The 16,187-nt window shown below is 53.5% G+C and overlaps 1 protein-coding gene across 2 annotated transcripts in view; it reads left to right on the top strand.

Annotated features, from left to right (window-relative positions):
• Positions 1-3,945: 3,945 nt before the first annotated feature.
• Positions 3,946-16,187, top strand: part of LOC133353785 (sodium/hydrogen exchanger 9-like) — a 51,367-nt gene continuing 39,125 nt past the window's right edge. The window contains exon 1 of one of the 2 annotated variants that reach the window (XM_061570184.1): positions 3,946-4,611. In XM_061570184.1, the coding sequence (XP_061426168.1) occupies positions 4,149-4,611 (463 nt within the window). In that variant the 5' untranslated portion in view covers positions 3,946-4,148. The remainder of the gene's footprint in view (positions 4,612-16,187) is intronic. The other variant, XM_061570185.1, reaches the window with a different exon arrangement.

Genomic DNA, 16,187 nt, shown 5'->3' with positions numbered 1-16,187 from the left:
TTATTTCAGGGCAGAACTTCCTCCTGTATGACTTGATAGACAATCAAATAGAGTACATATCATACAAATACGATGACATCGACCTCCCGTATAGCTTGATACAGACTATTCTTAGGTTTCTTCGGTAAAGTCACGTAGGTAAAAAATTAAAATTAATATAAGAAATAATAGAAATAAAATAATAAATCACGACGTTTCGGAGGCAACACAAGCTTCCGTTTTCAGGTGGAACCGTCACAGCACGATAGCTGTATCAAGTGAAACGTCGTGATTTTTATTTTATTTTTATTTTACTTTTATTAATTTGAAATTTTTACCTACGTGACTTTACCGAAAAAAACATAAGAATATGAATCCTTGCAGTCACGAAAGCTTCAAATCTAGAATTGATACAGACTGTTGGGGAAAATGCTTTGAGCGAACACTTATGAAGACCGGAAATGCACACGAGGGGGTGGTCAGCACCACGCCCGTCCACCTTTGTCTCCCTAGTGGCGATGTTTACACACCGCACCAGGTACTAATTTGAGGCTCAGTCGACCTAGGGGAGGCCCAGTATAGCCTGAGACTTTTGGGGCGAGTGCTGTTAGCGAGTAGCACCTATGAAGGCGGGCGCGGTACACGAGGGGGTACGTGGGCCAACACCACGCCCGACCGCCTTTGTCTTCCCAGTGGCGATGTAGCGCGACGTGCTAACCGTTGGGCCACCACTCCCCACCAGACAAAGATCCCCCGTATAGCCCGAACAGACTATTGGGGCAAGTGCTGTTAGCGAGCCCCTATGAAGGCCGACACGGCACACGAGGGGGTGGGTGGCCAACAATACGCCCGGCCGCCTTTATCTCCCCAGTGGCGATGTTTACACACCGCACCAGGTACTCATTTTAGGCCGAGTCGACCTAGGGGAGGCCCAAGACCGGTTCAGATAATCGTCACCGGTGGTGGCCGTGAGTGGGCATCGAACGCGGGTCGCCGGGTTCGTAGCACAGCGTAGCGCTAATCGCTGCGCCACCGCTCCTCACCAGACACAACCACACAGACACACACAGACACACACACAGACACACAGACACACACAGACACACACACAGACACACACAGACACACATACATAGACACACAGACACACACAACAACAACAACCGCCATTCGCCACTAAGTGGCGGTGACGTCACCACGACGCTTGTGCCAGGCCATGTGCACCTTGAGGCCACGTGAAGTGTCGAACGCCCGCTGGCAGGAGGTCACGGGGCAGACCCAGGTGCCACGGGTCGACTGACCGAGATGACCGAGATGACTGGCTGATGTACCACCTGTGCCCCCTACTGTGCCAACTTGCTGTGCTTTAGCCACCCGGCGCTCCGTTCGTTGTTGTGGGCGTCGCTCCTCCGCCCTCCATTGTTGTTGGAGGGCGACTGCCTCCAACTGCCCAGTAGCGTCCTTCACAAGCCTCCTCCACAGAGGCCGATGCTTGACACCGTTGGTACCAGTCATCGGCAAGTCCACTCAGCTCCACGTCCTCCTGTACCACATCACTCCATCTCTTCTCTAGCCCATGCCGCGCCCGTTTAGCCCCCTCGATCCGGCCGAACAAAAGCTGTTTAGGCATGCGGTGGCTGGGCATGCGGGCTACATGACCCAGCCAACGCAGCCTTCCCTGCTGGAGGAGCTCACCGATGGGACTTTGCCCAGATCTTTCAAGGATTTGTGAGCTCCTCACACAATCCAGCCTGGTTAAACCCAGAATGGATCGTAGGCAGGCCAGCCTAAATGTTTCCAACCGGCGAAGATGCTCCATTAGGGGGGTCCACGTTTCGCAAGCGTAGAGAAGGGAGGGAATGACTGTGGCCGAGAAGACCTGAAGCTTCATGCGGAGCGACAGACCACGTAGCTTCCACACAGCATTACATAACCGATGAAAAGATATTGTCGCTCGACTGATTCGGAGTAAGACCTCTGCAGGGAAACTCTCCACTATCTCCACTACTGCCCCATCACCGATTGGGAGTTGTGGGGGTGGAGTGTCCGATGGTACAAAATACCCAGGCAGGTGCTTAGTTTTGGTGGAGCTGATGGTAAGGCCCCACCTCTTAGTGGCACGCTCCAGTCTCAGCAGCAGCGTCTCCAACTCCTCCTCTGAATGAGCAGCTATTACCAAATCATCAGCATACATAACGTGGTTGACCAATAGGGAGCCATCCCTTGATCGCACTCGGGCATCGATCAGCCTCCCATTATATCTGTACCAAATGGAGATTCCCCCGGTACAGCTATTGAAGGCTTCACGAACTACGTGGTCAAAATAGATGTTAAATAATGTGGGAACCAGAGGGCATCCCTGTCGCACCCCAAGGTGTACAGGGACAGGCTCTCACTCCCGGCCACGTAGTTTAACCCGGGCCCGCTCACCATCATGAAGGTCCTTAATGATCGTGAGCAGAGGGTCAGGGACTCCGAAAGCACGAAGAACAACCCAGAGCCCAGGCCTACTGATGGTATCATAGGCCTTAACCAGGTGAATAAAGCAGAGATGTAGGTCTTGTTGAAATTCCCTACACCTCTGCTGTAGCAGACGGACAGAAAATATGGCATCTGTGCAGGACCGCCCTTTCCTGAAACCGCATTGGGGCTCCGCAAGCCTCTCCTCAGCGTGCCTAGCAAGGCGATGTTGAATAATCCTTGCCAGGACCTTTCCCGGTACACTGAGGAGTGAGATGCCCCTGTAGTTGTTACAGTCTGTGCGGTCCCCCTTCTTAAAGAGGGGGACCACCAGGGCATCCTTCCAATCCTGCGGAACCCGTCCAGCGGTCCAGACTATTGTTATGATGTCATATAGGACAGTCTGTGCACAAACGCCACCCTCCCTCAGCATTTCATCTCTGCCCGGTGCCTTTCCTGGTCTCAGACTCCGGATCGCCTTCAGTACTTCCTCAACAGATGGCACCTCAGCCAGCCACTCACAGGGGGTGACCTCTTCCAATATTTGAGGCACCGCAGCCTCAGCAGGGTCATCCACACTTTGTGCCATGATGTTTTCCTGGCTGAGGGATTTCCCTTCCTCCAGGACCTCACAGAAATGCTCAGCAAATCTGCAAACAGACACAGACAGACACACACACACACAGACACACACACAGACACACACACAGACACATAGACACAGACATAGACACACACACAGACACACACACACACAAACACACACAGACACACACAGACACGCACACACAGACACACACACAGACAAGCACACACATACACGCACACAAACACACACACACAGACACACACACACAGACACACGCACACACACGCACACATACACGCACACACACACAGACACACACAGATACACACATACACAGACACACACACACAGACACACACACACAGACACGCACACAGACACACACACACAGACACGCACACACAGACACGCACACACATACACGCACACACACACACGTACACACACGCACACATACACGCACACACACAGACACACACACAGAGACACGCACAGACACACAGACACACAGACACACACACACAGAGACACACAGACACACACACACACACAGACACACAGACACACACACAGACACACACAGACACACACGCACACACACACAGACACACACACACACACACAGACGCACACACACACGCACACATACACGCAGACACACACAGAGAGACACACACACAGACACACACACACAGAGAGACACACACACACGCACACACAGACACACACAGACACACACACAGACACACAGACACACAGACGCACACACACAGACACACACACACAGACACACACAGACACACACACAGACACACACACAGACACACACACACAGACACACAGACACACACACACAGACACAGACACACACAGACACACATACATCATCATCCACTAGCACACCGCGCACCATCGCACAACGGCGCCGCTCTCACTCCGTCCGGCGCTCTCCCCCCACCTCCACCCCCCTCATCCGCATCGCCTTCCCCGTTCCTCCCTCTCACCACTAGCACCGTAGCACGTCGTCACACACACAGGCACACAGACAGGCACACACACACACAGGCAGGCACACACACACAGGCACACACACACGCACCCCCCCCTCTCGGTCTTCGCCATGGCGGACAGGATGAGGAGGTCTTTGCTCGCCGCTCGGTTGCTGCCTCTCCTCTGCGCGTCTTTCTCCCTGCATTGTTGCGCGGGGGGCTCACTCCGCGGTGGTGGGGGGCTCGTCGGCCCGCGCGATGCTCAACAGATCGCCCCCCACAAAGAGGCCGCCGGCCCTGAGATATATTCCCACCGTCGTCTGACTTTTGTCGAAGTGCCAGCAGCAGCAGGAGCAGCAGCAGCAGCATCAGCGCAAAGAGGATCGGCGGCATCATCAGCAGCAGCAGCGGCATCCGCAGCAGCAGCAGCGGCGGGAGCCCGAGGGGAGAAGAGGGTGGAGGAGAGCCATCGACGTGACAGCGTGAACCTGCTGGTCTTCATCCTGCTGCTCATCATCACCATCCTCACCACTTGGCTCTTCAAGCACCGGCGCGTGCGCTACCTGCACGAGAGTGGCTTGGCGCTCATCTACGGTGAGAGACGCGTGGCGATGGTGGTGGTGGTGGTGATGGTGGTGGTGGTGAATGTGATGGTGCTGGTGATGGTGGTGCATGTGATGGTGTTAGTGATGGTGGTGCTGTTGAATGTAATGGTGTTAGTGATGGTGCTGGTGGTGGTGAATGTGGTGGTGTTAGTGATGGTGGTGGTGAATGTGGTGGTAGTGGTGCTGGTGGTGAATGTGATGGTGTGTTCGTGATGTTGCTAGTGATGTGATGATGGTGGTGCTGCTGGTGAGTGTGATGGTCGTGAAGCTGACGATGCTGGGTAGTGGTGCATGCTGGTGCTGCTGGTGCTGATGATGATGATGGTAGCGCTGGTGTTGATGACGCTGGTGCTGATGGCAGTGCAGGCTGACAATGCCGATGATGATGGTGCTACTGGTGATGCCGTCATAGCTACTCGCTCAACAGCACATGCCCCCAATAGTCTGCTAAGGCTATACGGGGGATCTTTCTCTTTGTTTGGTGATTCCGTGTTGACGCTTCGTGTTCATTGTCGGTTCATTGTCGGTGTGCCCACGTGTGTGTGTGTACGTGCGTGTGTTATGGCTGTTCAGAAGAGGACTGTCAGCTGGGGTTGGCATCGTCCCCCACTCCACCTGATGTCGAGGGTAAATGGGCGAGGTTTAGGACTGTGACTCATGCAGCTGCAATGGCTGCTTTGGGTACGCGGTCCAGACCTCCCCAGAAACCCTGGCTGACAGAGGAGGTGTTCAGGTTAATTGAGAAAAAGCGACAGGCCCACTCTCATCGCCTACAGCATCCCACGTCAGAGAATGAGGAGGTTTACCGCAGCCTTCGCTCGGAAGTTCGGAGAGCCGTAAGGCGTTGTAAGGATGGGTGGTGGTCGCGGGTTGCTGAGGAGATGGAGTCTGCCTCAGTGGCCCGTGATCACAAATCACTATTTAACTCCATCAAAAAAGTAACCTGCAGCGCCACACCTATTACCATCATTAGAGGAAAAAACGGTGATCCAATCTCCGACCCCCAGGAACAGGTTTGCAGATTTGCTGAGCATTTCTGTGAGGTCCTGGGGGAGGGAAATTCTCTCAGCCAGGAAAACATCATGGCACAAAGTGGGGATAACCCTGCTGAGGCTGCGGTGCCTCAAATATTGGAAGAGGTCACCCCCTGTGAGTGGCTGGCTGAGGTTCCAGCTGTTGAGGAAGTACTGAGGGCGATCCGGAGTCTGAGACCAGGGAAGGCACCGGGCAGAGATGATCTCCCAAGCGAAATGCTGAGGGAGGGTGGCGTTTGTGCACAGACTGCCCTATATGACATCATAACAACAGTCTGGACCACTGGACGGGTTCCGCAGGACTGGAAGGATGCCCTGGTGGTCCCCCTCTTTAAGAAGGGGGACCGCACAGACTGTAACAACTACAGGGGCATCTCACTCCTCAGTGTGCCGGGTAAGGTCCTGGCAAGGATTATTCAACATCGCCTTGCTAGGCACGCTGAGGAGGGGCTTGCGGAGCCCCAATGCGGTTTCAGGAAAGGGCGGTCCTGCACAGATGCCATATTTTCTGTCCGTCTGCTACAGCAGAGGTGTAGGGAATTCCAAAAAGACCTACATCTCTGCTTTATTGACCTGGTCAAGGCCTATGATACCATCAGTAGGACTGGACTCTGGGTTGTTCTTCGTGCTTTCGGAGTCCCTGACCCTCTGCTCACGATCATTAAGGACCTTCATGATGGTGAGCGGGCCCGGGTAAAACTACGTGGCCGGGAGTCGGAGCCTTTCCCTGTACACCTTGGGGTGCGACAGGGATGTCCTCTGGCTCCCACATTATTTAACATCTATTTTGACCGCGTAGTTCGTGAAGCCTTCAATAGCTGTACCGGGGGAATTTCCGTTTGGTACAGATATAATGGGAGGCTGATCGACGCCCGGGTGCGATCAAGGGATGGCTCCCTATTGGTCAACCACGTTATGTATGCCGATGATTTGGTAATAGCTGCTCATTCAGAAGAGGAGTTGGAGGCGCTGCTGCTGGGACTGGAGCGTGCCACTAAGAGGTGGGGCCTTACCATCAGCCCCACCAAAACCAAGCACCTGCCTGGGTATTTTGTACCATCGGACACTCCACCCCCACAACTCCCAATTGGTGATGGGGCAGTTGTGGAGAGAGTGGAGAGTTTCCCATACCTGGGCAGTGTGCTTATGACCGGCTCCAGTCTATCAGCAGAGGTCTCACTCCGAATCAGTCGAGCGGCAATATCTTTTCATCGGTTGCGTAACGCTGTGTGGAAGCTACCTGGTCTGTCGCTCCGCACGAAGCTTCAGGTCTTCTCGGCCACGGTCATTCCCTCCCTTCTCTACGCTTGCGAGACGTGGACCCCCCTGGTGGAGCATCTTCGCCGGTTGGAAACATTTAGGCTGGCCTGCCTACGATCCATCCTGGGTTTAACCAGGCTGGATTGTGTGAGGAGCTCACAAATCCTTGAAAGATCTGGGCAAAGTCCCATCAGTGAGCTCCTCCGGCAGGCAAGGCTGCGTTGGCTGGGTCATGTAGCCCGCATGCCCAGCCACCGCATGCCTAAACAGCTTTTGTTCGGCCGGATCGAGGGGGCTAGACGGGCGCGGCACGGGCTGGAGAAGAGATGGAGTGATGTGGTACAGGAGGACGTGGAGCTGAGTGGACTTGCCGATGACTGGTACCAGCGGTGTCAAGATCGGCCTCAGTGGAGGAGGCTCGTGAAGGACGCTACTGGGCAGTTGGAGGCAGTCGCCCTCCAACAACAACGGAGGGCGGAGGAGCGACGCTCACAACAACGAGCGGAGCGCCGGGTGGCTAAAGCACAGCAAGTTGGCACAGTAGGGGGCACAGGTGGTGCATCAGCCAGTCATCTCGGTCATCTCGGTCAGTCGACCAGTGGCACCTGGGTCTGCCCCGTGACCTCCTGCCAGCGGGCTTTCGACACTTCACGTGGCCTCAAGGTGCACTTGGCCTGGCACAAGCATCGTGGTGACGTCACCGCCACTTAGTGGCGAATGGCGGTTGTTGTGTTATGGCTGTGTGTGTGGGGAGCGGTGGCGCAGTGGTTAGGGCGCTGCTCTACGCACCCGGCCACCCGAGTTCGATTCCCGCTCACGACCGACAACGGTGACAGCGAATATGTCGAACCGGTCTTGGGCCTCTCCAAGATCGACTCAGCATTCATTGAGTACCTGGTGCGGTGTGTAAACATCGCCACTGAGGAGACAAAGGCGGCCGGGCGTGGTGCTGTCCACCCACCCCCTCGTGTGCCGTGCCCGGCCTTCATAGGTGCTGCTCGCTAACAGCACTTGCCCCTACAGTCTCTTAAGGCTATACGGGGGATCTTTGTTTTTTTGCAGGTTACGGTTATATGCAAGTGTGCACATTGGGAGCGGTGGCGCAGTGGTTTGCGCACTGCTCTCACAATGCCCAACCACCTGTGCTCGACTCCACGCCACGTACAGCATCAGCGTGCAAGCAGTACCACCAGGACACGTCTTCGTGGCCTCCCCTAGGTCTACTCAGCCTTAAGTAAATACCTGCTGCAGTGTGCAGACGTCAGCACTTGGGGAGATACCACGGCGCGGTGCTGGCCACACCAAGCCACCATGCGTCGGCCGGGCCTTAAGGGGCCGTCCATAAATGACGTCACGCACCTAGGTGGGGGGGGGGGGGGTGTCAGACATTTGTGACGATGTGTGACGATGGGGGGGGGGGGGGTTGAGAAATGTGACGTCACATTAAAATGCGCAACTTTAAATAAATATAGACAACACGTTCTACTTAATTAAATAGACTTTTAAATAAATGTCTTCTCCTACAACATCAGAGTGCAGCGCCACATTAAATACGCACTACAATGACAATAGTTTAAAGCGATTTGAAGCAGTTTTATTTTGGGGGGGGGGGGGCAGAGCTCTGTGACGTCATATTTGAGGGGGGGGGTCTGACTTTTTGTGACGCCGTGTGACGAGGGGGGGGGGGGGTCAAAAATCGTCCAAAATCGCGTGACGTCATTTATGGACGGCCACCTAATAGGCGCGCGCTAATTGCATTTTCTCCCTACGGCGTGCCTATGTATGTGGGACTTCTTTCGCACCGTACATAGCCAAACGTACGGCCAATTGCACCCCCCTCCCACCACAACGCGACATTATAACGCCAGTTCACCCAATCTCAGAGGATAGGAGACCGTGTGCCCTATGGGACGTGTAAACTATTTAAACATTTTTTAAAATTTTATTTTACCAGGTGAGGCCCACTGAGCTGTTAAAGCTCTTTGTCAGAAGCGAGCGACCTGGCCACAAATGATAGCCTGACAGAGTGGCTGATCATGCGGACATTTTATTGCAGCCAAATAGTCTCAATGCTTGTCTCTACATGTGGAGGGGAAACCCGGAGGACCCGGAGAAAAATCCATGCGACCACGGGGAGAGGGAGAGACGCAGACTCCGTATATACAGCAGGCGTTAAGGTCGGGATAGAACCCACGACCTCCTGCATACCAGGCGAGGTAGTTAACATCTCGCCACCGCGGCGCGCCAAAAAAAAACAACTCAAGTCGCCTGCTCCTTGTGAATGAATAGGAGTGGAGAAGTGACGTCTCGGCGTCTTGTTACGTCTCTCACTGAGCCCGTGGTTAATTGTACATCTCCAGCCACTCGGAATGGAACACCACCGTTAGAATCCCCGCTCTCGAAACCACGGGGACACGTTTCGCGCGTGATGATTATCAGCTGACGAAGGCAAAAGCCACCTCCTAATCCCGCTTGCGGTCGATTGACTGGCATGCCGTATGTCCCACGTGGTGGATGGGGTAAAGCGTGGCTACTCGCCGCCTTCTCCGACACGTTTGTCCGGCGTGGGGAGAGGAGGCCAAATTCTCCGCGGAGACGCTCTCCGAACGGAGCTTCCTCGTGCCCTTCTTCCGCCAGCAGTGACGTGGGCAGGCAGCTGCAGGGCTGCGGCTCTACCCATGACATAATTACCGGTTCCCTGTCCTCCCGTGCAAACGCGATAATGAATCTCATTGGCTCCCACGTGGTTAGGTAATGGACAATCAATCCACGCCCACTGATAGCGTGTCAAAACGCGCCGTCAAATCGCGCTGGGTAGCGTTCATATCTGTCGGCAGTCTTAAGCTAGTGCTGTTTATTCCACGTTCCCATGACGGGGCCCAGTCTTCCGATAGCTCAGTCACTGTCTTCATCCATAAAAGCGGTGCAGATGTTAACACGTGGTACTAACTTTACCAACACTAGCAGGGGCAACGATGATGATGAGTATGACGGCTGTGATGATGGTCATTGACGATTATTGGTTGATTAATTATGACCGATTGGATGATCCTGGTGTTGTTAATGTTCATCGATGATGATGCTGATGCTGCTGATGATTGATTGGTCGATGATGACAATAATGACGGTGATTGGTGGTAGCGGCATTACTGAGATGACGATGACGTTATGATTTTAATTGATTTTGATGATCATCATTTGTCGACCATTGAGTGTATGTTGCTGATGATGGTGGTGATGATCACGACGATATTGATAATGGCCAGGGAGAGATTTGTCCAAATAGGTTTCCAACATCCTGCACTGACCAGCGTGGTGAAGTATGGTCAATCAATGGCTGACACGGCATGGCGAGGCCTTCATAATCGATTGACAATAGCTGAAAATAATCATAATGTTACACGTAACAGGTGTTATCGCCTCGTTGTGGTATATGCACTTTGAAATTTTAATTAGAATTATGTATTTCTACCGTAGCACGTCTCGCTGAGTCCCAAGACTAATGTTTTGTGGTGTTCACAATCTATGGGGCGGAGGGGTAATATATAAATGTTCCTCCCCCTACCTCATGACCTCCCTTCCAGCGGCGGGGATGATAATTGAAAATGCAGTCATGGGGGAATAGTAAAAATTAGAGCCAAGGTAGATCCCCCTTCTCCCCATAAAATCGCACCCTGATGAGGGCGACGATTTGAACTCTCACACACAGCTGATAAACTCTGTTGCAGCTTTATTTACCCATCGAGTCCAGGTCGCGGTGTACTGGCGGCACGGACACGGTGTTTGTGAGCGCTGTGTATCAACAACACCGGAGGCTATGTCGCGGTGGCTGCTCTGAACCTGGGATCTGGTGCTCTGGAGGCCAGGGTTGGTAGATCCAATGCAGGAAGGGATTTCGTTTTTTGTGTGACGCTTTCGAAACCGCGTCTGGGTTGTTGGGCGGGTTCAGGAGATTGCAGCATGGTCGGTGAGCTGATTCGTGAAAGCCAGCTTGGTATACGTGGTGGGTTGTTTTTTTAATGTTTAAAATCGTAATTTTTTTAATGACACCGCGAAATACTTAATTGGGTAAACGCGTAGCAATCGTCGCACGCTTTCACGCAAAGTTCAGCACGGCCCATCCTGAAGAACAATCCTCAGACTCGATGGGGCATTTCCTGGGTTAATAACTGCAAGAGGTCATAATAATGACAACAATTATAATAATCAAGGACAAATAAACAACGAAGTGGCCAAACATCCCAAGAAGGAAACTATTGGGGACCCTCCCCCCGGGACAACAACAATAACAAGTCAGTTGAACACGGAGTAGCCCTTCGCGATCAATGCTATCCATAATCGAGGTTTTTTTCGGTTAGATCGCGTAAATATAAAATATAAATGTGTCGTTAAACCCGCCATAATGTGCATGCATAACGTATGTTGATTAGCCTATGAATAACCCAACCGGTAATGAATGGTAATTTATATGCGCGCATTACCCCCCCCTCCACTCTATTTAAGACCGAACCAGGAGGCGGATTTCTCCACAACTCTGGCTGTCTAACCTGATGATGCTGGTTGTTATTACTGGATTGTAAATGTCGTGGGTTTTCTCTCCGACACCAACCGGTGGTGCTGGACTAGTAACGAACTGACACGTTTTGCTAACGTGACAAACCTTACTCATTGGCTGTGCCGGGTGGTGGCGGGTTTAACGACACGCATTTTTATTTAATAACAACAAGTGACTTTACATAAAAAAGTGACTTAAAAGAAATTTTTTTCTGAAATTTAAAAAGTGACTTGAAATGAAAAACAAGTGACTTGACATTTTAAACAATTGACTTGAAATAAAAAAACAATTGACTTGAAATGAAAAACAAGTGACTTGAAATGAAAACAAGTGAGGCCGATTCGCGCTCTTCAGCTCCGCCAGCAAGCCGCACACGCGAGGTTTGACCGTGGGCCTCGAAGGGGCACCCCGTGCTAGCGGCGGGTAGCAGCAGCAGCAAATAGAATGCGTCATCTTTATAGCTGTGCTCGCGAGATCGTCATGTTCTTAATGTTGGCGGAGGGGAGCAGGTGGGTGGGTGGGGGTTTATGAGCATGCGTGCTTGCTGGTGGGGGAGCGGTGGTGCAGCGGTTAGCGCGGCGCTGCGCTACGAAGCCGAGTTCCATTCCTGCTTCACGGCCAACAACAACAGTGACGGATTATCTGAACCGGTCATGGGCCTCCCTTAGGTCGACTCAGCCTTAAATTAGTACCTGGTGCGGTGTGTAAACATCGCTACTGGGGAGACGAAGGCGGCCGGGCGTGGTGCTGGCCACCCACCCCCTCGTGTGCCGTGTCGGTCTTCATAGGTGCTCGCTAACAGCACTTGCCCCTACAGTCTGTTACAGGCTAAACTTAAGGCTATACGGGGGATCTTTGTCTTTGTCGAGGCGCACGGAGTGAGACCTGCTTCGAGCTTGCCAGCCCTAGACCCTTGCTAATTAGGGGGGGGGGGTGCGAGGGGGGTGCGAGGGGTGGGGGGTGAGGGGGGTGGTGCGAGGGGTGGGGTGCGAGGGGTGGGGTGCGAGGGGGGTGCGAGGGGGGTGCGAGGGGGGTGCGAGGGGTGGGGGGTGAGGGGGGTGGTGCGAGGGGTGGGGGGCGAGGGGGGTATGAGGGGGGCTGCGTGAGGTGGGTGCGAGGAGGGGGAGCAAGGGGGGTGCGAGGGGTGGAGGGCGAAGGGTGGGGGCGAGGGGTGGGGGGCGATGGTGGGGGCAAGGGGGGTACGAGGGGGGTGCAAGGGGGGGCGCGGGGGGGCGCGAGGGGGGGGGGTGCAAGGGGGGGGGGGTATTGCCCGCTCCACGACTCTCATCAACTAAACCGGTTCTTTTTCACGTCGCTCAATGGCCGTTTCTGCTCGTAGAAAAGGTGACTTCGCTGTAAAACTCCCACAACGTTGTTTTTTTCTCGCCAGCTTTGCTCCAAATTGTTCCAACGTTTTCTGTTGTTGCTTAGTCCGTCGCTCAATTGTATTTAAAGCGTTGCTTGTCGGTGTCCTCCGATGGGACGTAGTGGCTATTCACAATGCCGTGACCCTCCTGTTAAGAGGACTCGCCCGCTGAATGAGATTTCACGGGGCTCCCAAGTGAGTTGCTCCCCGATGTCTTTACGAGGTTGGGCCGCGTGTTTCCTACGCACGAAGTCTGACGTTTCGCATCGTGGCCACGTGCTGGGAGCTTCTTCAAGAAGCACCGTCCCCCCGATGAGCATGATTGGCTACGTACGGCGCGAAAGAAGTTCAACACACGGCTCGCGAGTAGTCAAACTGAAATGATGAATTCTGACACCTGGATTTTTTCCCCACCAGAATCGGTTAGACGTGCCGTCACTTTAACTTAAAAAAACTTAAATGACCCACTCTGATGAAAATGATGGCCACTGTTTCAAAATTCCCTCTGCGTGAACGTGAAGCAACGCGTGCGAGATACACCCCTTCACAAAGAAGGCCCTATTATGTGCATGCAAGATGTGGAAACCCACCCAAATATAAAGGGCCTCTTGTTTGAATGTATAAAGTGTTGGGATACTATTTCAAAATTGAAGCTCTGCTGTGTGGGCATATTGAAGAGATGGACACCCCAAGGATGCCTGCTCAAGACAAGAGTCATTCCCTGCAAATATATAAACAGTACCAGTAAAGAGATATGGCACCCCTTCAAATTAAAAGCACCCTTGCATGAACATGTACGAGAGGGACATTCTACACTCTAGAATTGAATTACAGTATATGGACACCCGAATCAAAATAAAAGCCCCCTTGAATGGACAATTATTGTACTGTTTAAAGTAAGAAACGGACACTTCTCAAAGTTAAAGTGCAAAAATGTGAATGAATAAAGGCAACCATTCAAAATAAAAGTCCTGTTGCACAACCATACATTCAAAAGGGGCACCCCAAAGAGTAACCACATAGAAAAAATGGACACCATCAATCAAAATAAAAGCCCACGTGTGATTGGCTCTTGAATGGTGAGAAATTAGCTGGTTCATTAATTAATTTTGTGTTCATCAAACCAACTGACGTCATACTATAAATTATTTAAACTGTTATTATTATTTTTTGCCAGATAAGGCCCACTGAGCTATGTAGTTCTTTTTCAGAAGCGACCTGTCAACAAATGATAGCTCAACGAAGTGGCTTATCACGTGGAAATATAGAGCAGCCAAATATTCTAAACGCATGTTCCTAAATGTGCGGGGGAAAACCGGAGGACCCAAATATACAGCAGCAGGCGTCAGGGTCGGCATCGAACCCACGACCTCCTTCATACCAGGCGAGGTAGTTAACATCTAACCACGGGGAGAGAGAGACACGCAAACTCCAAATATACAACAGGCGTCAGGGTCGGGATCGAACCCACGACCTCCTGTACACCAGGCGAGGTAGTTAACATCTCACCACCGTGGCGCTCCAATGACGTCAGATCAATAACGGGAGGGGGTGCAGAATCCCTCCCCCCCTCTTGAGTAGCACTGCTTGAATCATCATCCGCGCACGGATCCTCCAGCAGGCAACGCGGCAGCAGAGGGGGCATCGCCTGCTCCTTCGGTTCGCGGTTCGGGGGGTCGGAGTGGGGGGGTCTGGGGGGGGGGGGTGTGGGGGGGGTGTGGGGGGGTGTGGGGAGGGTGTGGGGGTCGGAGCGGGGGGGGTGTCCCGGTCGAGAGTGGCCCCGGGATTTTTGCTCTCAAGCCGGCGGCGTCAGCTGATTTGGTCCGCAGGGGGATTCGGCACGCGACTCGGCGATGGGTAACGAGGGGTCGCTCGGTGGCTGGTGGCGAGGGGCGGGTGGGGGTGGGTGGAGAAGTTGACCCCCCCCCCTCCCCCCCCGGCTCTTTAAGGCTCTCACGCGCCTGAGGAGCACGCGCGGGTTTTATCGGCACGAATTCTCGACGTGTCCGTCCGCAACACGCGGGGCCCTTTGTAACCCCCCCCCACTCCCCCCCCCCCGCGCGCGCTGAGTCACGTGTTCGTGATGTACCCCCCCCACCACCACTTCCTCACCACAAAGACAAAGGTCCCCCGTGTAGCCTTGACAGACTGTTTGGGCAAGTGCTGTTAGCGAGACGCGCATACAGATGTGCAACGGGCAAAGTGTGTGGCGCCACTGCACACGAGGGGGTGGGTAGTGGCCGCCACCACGCCCGGCCGCCTTTGTCTCCCCAGCGGCGATGTTTACACACTGCACCGGGTACTCATTTGAGGGCTGAGTCGACCTAGGGGAGGCCCAGGACCGGTTCAGATAATCGTCACCGGTGGTGTTGGCCGTGAGCGGGAATCCCACATCCACAAGTCCGTGCCTTTACCTGCTGGAGCAGCTGGTTATCTCCCTCCTCGCCACACCTCGGCGGCGCGCTAACCACTACACTACCGCTCCCCACCCGAACCGATGGAGCTTCACATTACGTGGGCTCCTGTAGCCTCTCCTCGTCTCCTCTCATTTGTGCTACGCCCGGAGCGTCTCTGATCCTTTCTCTACACCATCCCCCGGCGCCTGTCTTCCTGTCTCCATCATTATACATTTTTGTTCGGTTCCTTTATTACAAACACACAAAACCACCGCCTCCCTTCCTCCACCACCACCACCATTGCATGCACGCACAACCGCGCGTCTGGTGCGCACACGCGGGCGAGGAAGTAATTTCCCAAACGTGCAGGCTTATTTGTTTATTTGCAAGACAAGCGTGATTGTGCCGACGTGCTTATTGGAGCAAAACTCTGTGTGTGTGTGTGCGCGTCTCTTATCGGCTGCTTCCACGCCACTCCTGACCCAATACTACTGAAACTCACCGTCTCATCGGGGCGCCTTGAGTTTGGCTCGGTGAGCATCACAACACATTCCGCTGAATCATGTGTACAGTGTATGAAAAATAGCAAACAGTGAGATTCCCTGGGAGAACAAACACCACTCTCTCTTCTCGGGCCCCTTGGTCATTGCCGTGGGAGTGTTTGGGCCATTGAAAGCCAGATCCAACGATGATTCATTGCCAAGGAAGTCCACTCGGGTCACCACATTTTCCACCCCGGACCCAACCACGGAGGTCGTGGGCTTTCGATCCCGACCCTGACGCCCGCTGTAAATGTGGAGTCTGCATGCTCCTCTCTCTCTCTTTCCCTGTGGTCGTGTGGATTTTTCTCCAGGTCCTCCGGTTTTTCCCCTCCACATTTGGAAACACACGTTTAGAGTGTTTGGCTGCTGCTATACATGCCCGCGTGATGATGAGCCACTTTGTTTAGCTATT

The sequence above is a fragment of the Lethenteron reissneri genome, chromosome 45 (genome assembly GCF_015708825.2).
Source record: "Lethenteron reissneri isolate LAM-NWPU_2019-01 chromosome 45, ASM1570882v1, whole genome shotgun sequence".
NCBI lineage: Eukaryota > Metazoa > Chordata > Hyperoartia > Petromyzontiformes > Petromyzontidae > Lethenteron > Lethenteron reissneri.
Note: the sequence above shows the minus strand (reverse complement) of the source record. Positions and strands in the feature narration are given on the sequence as shown.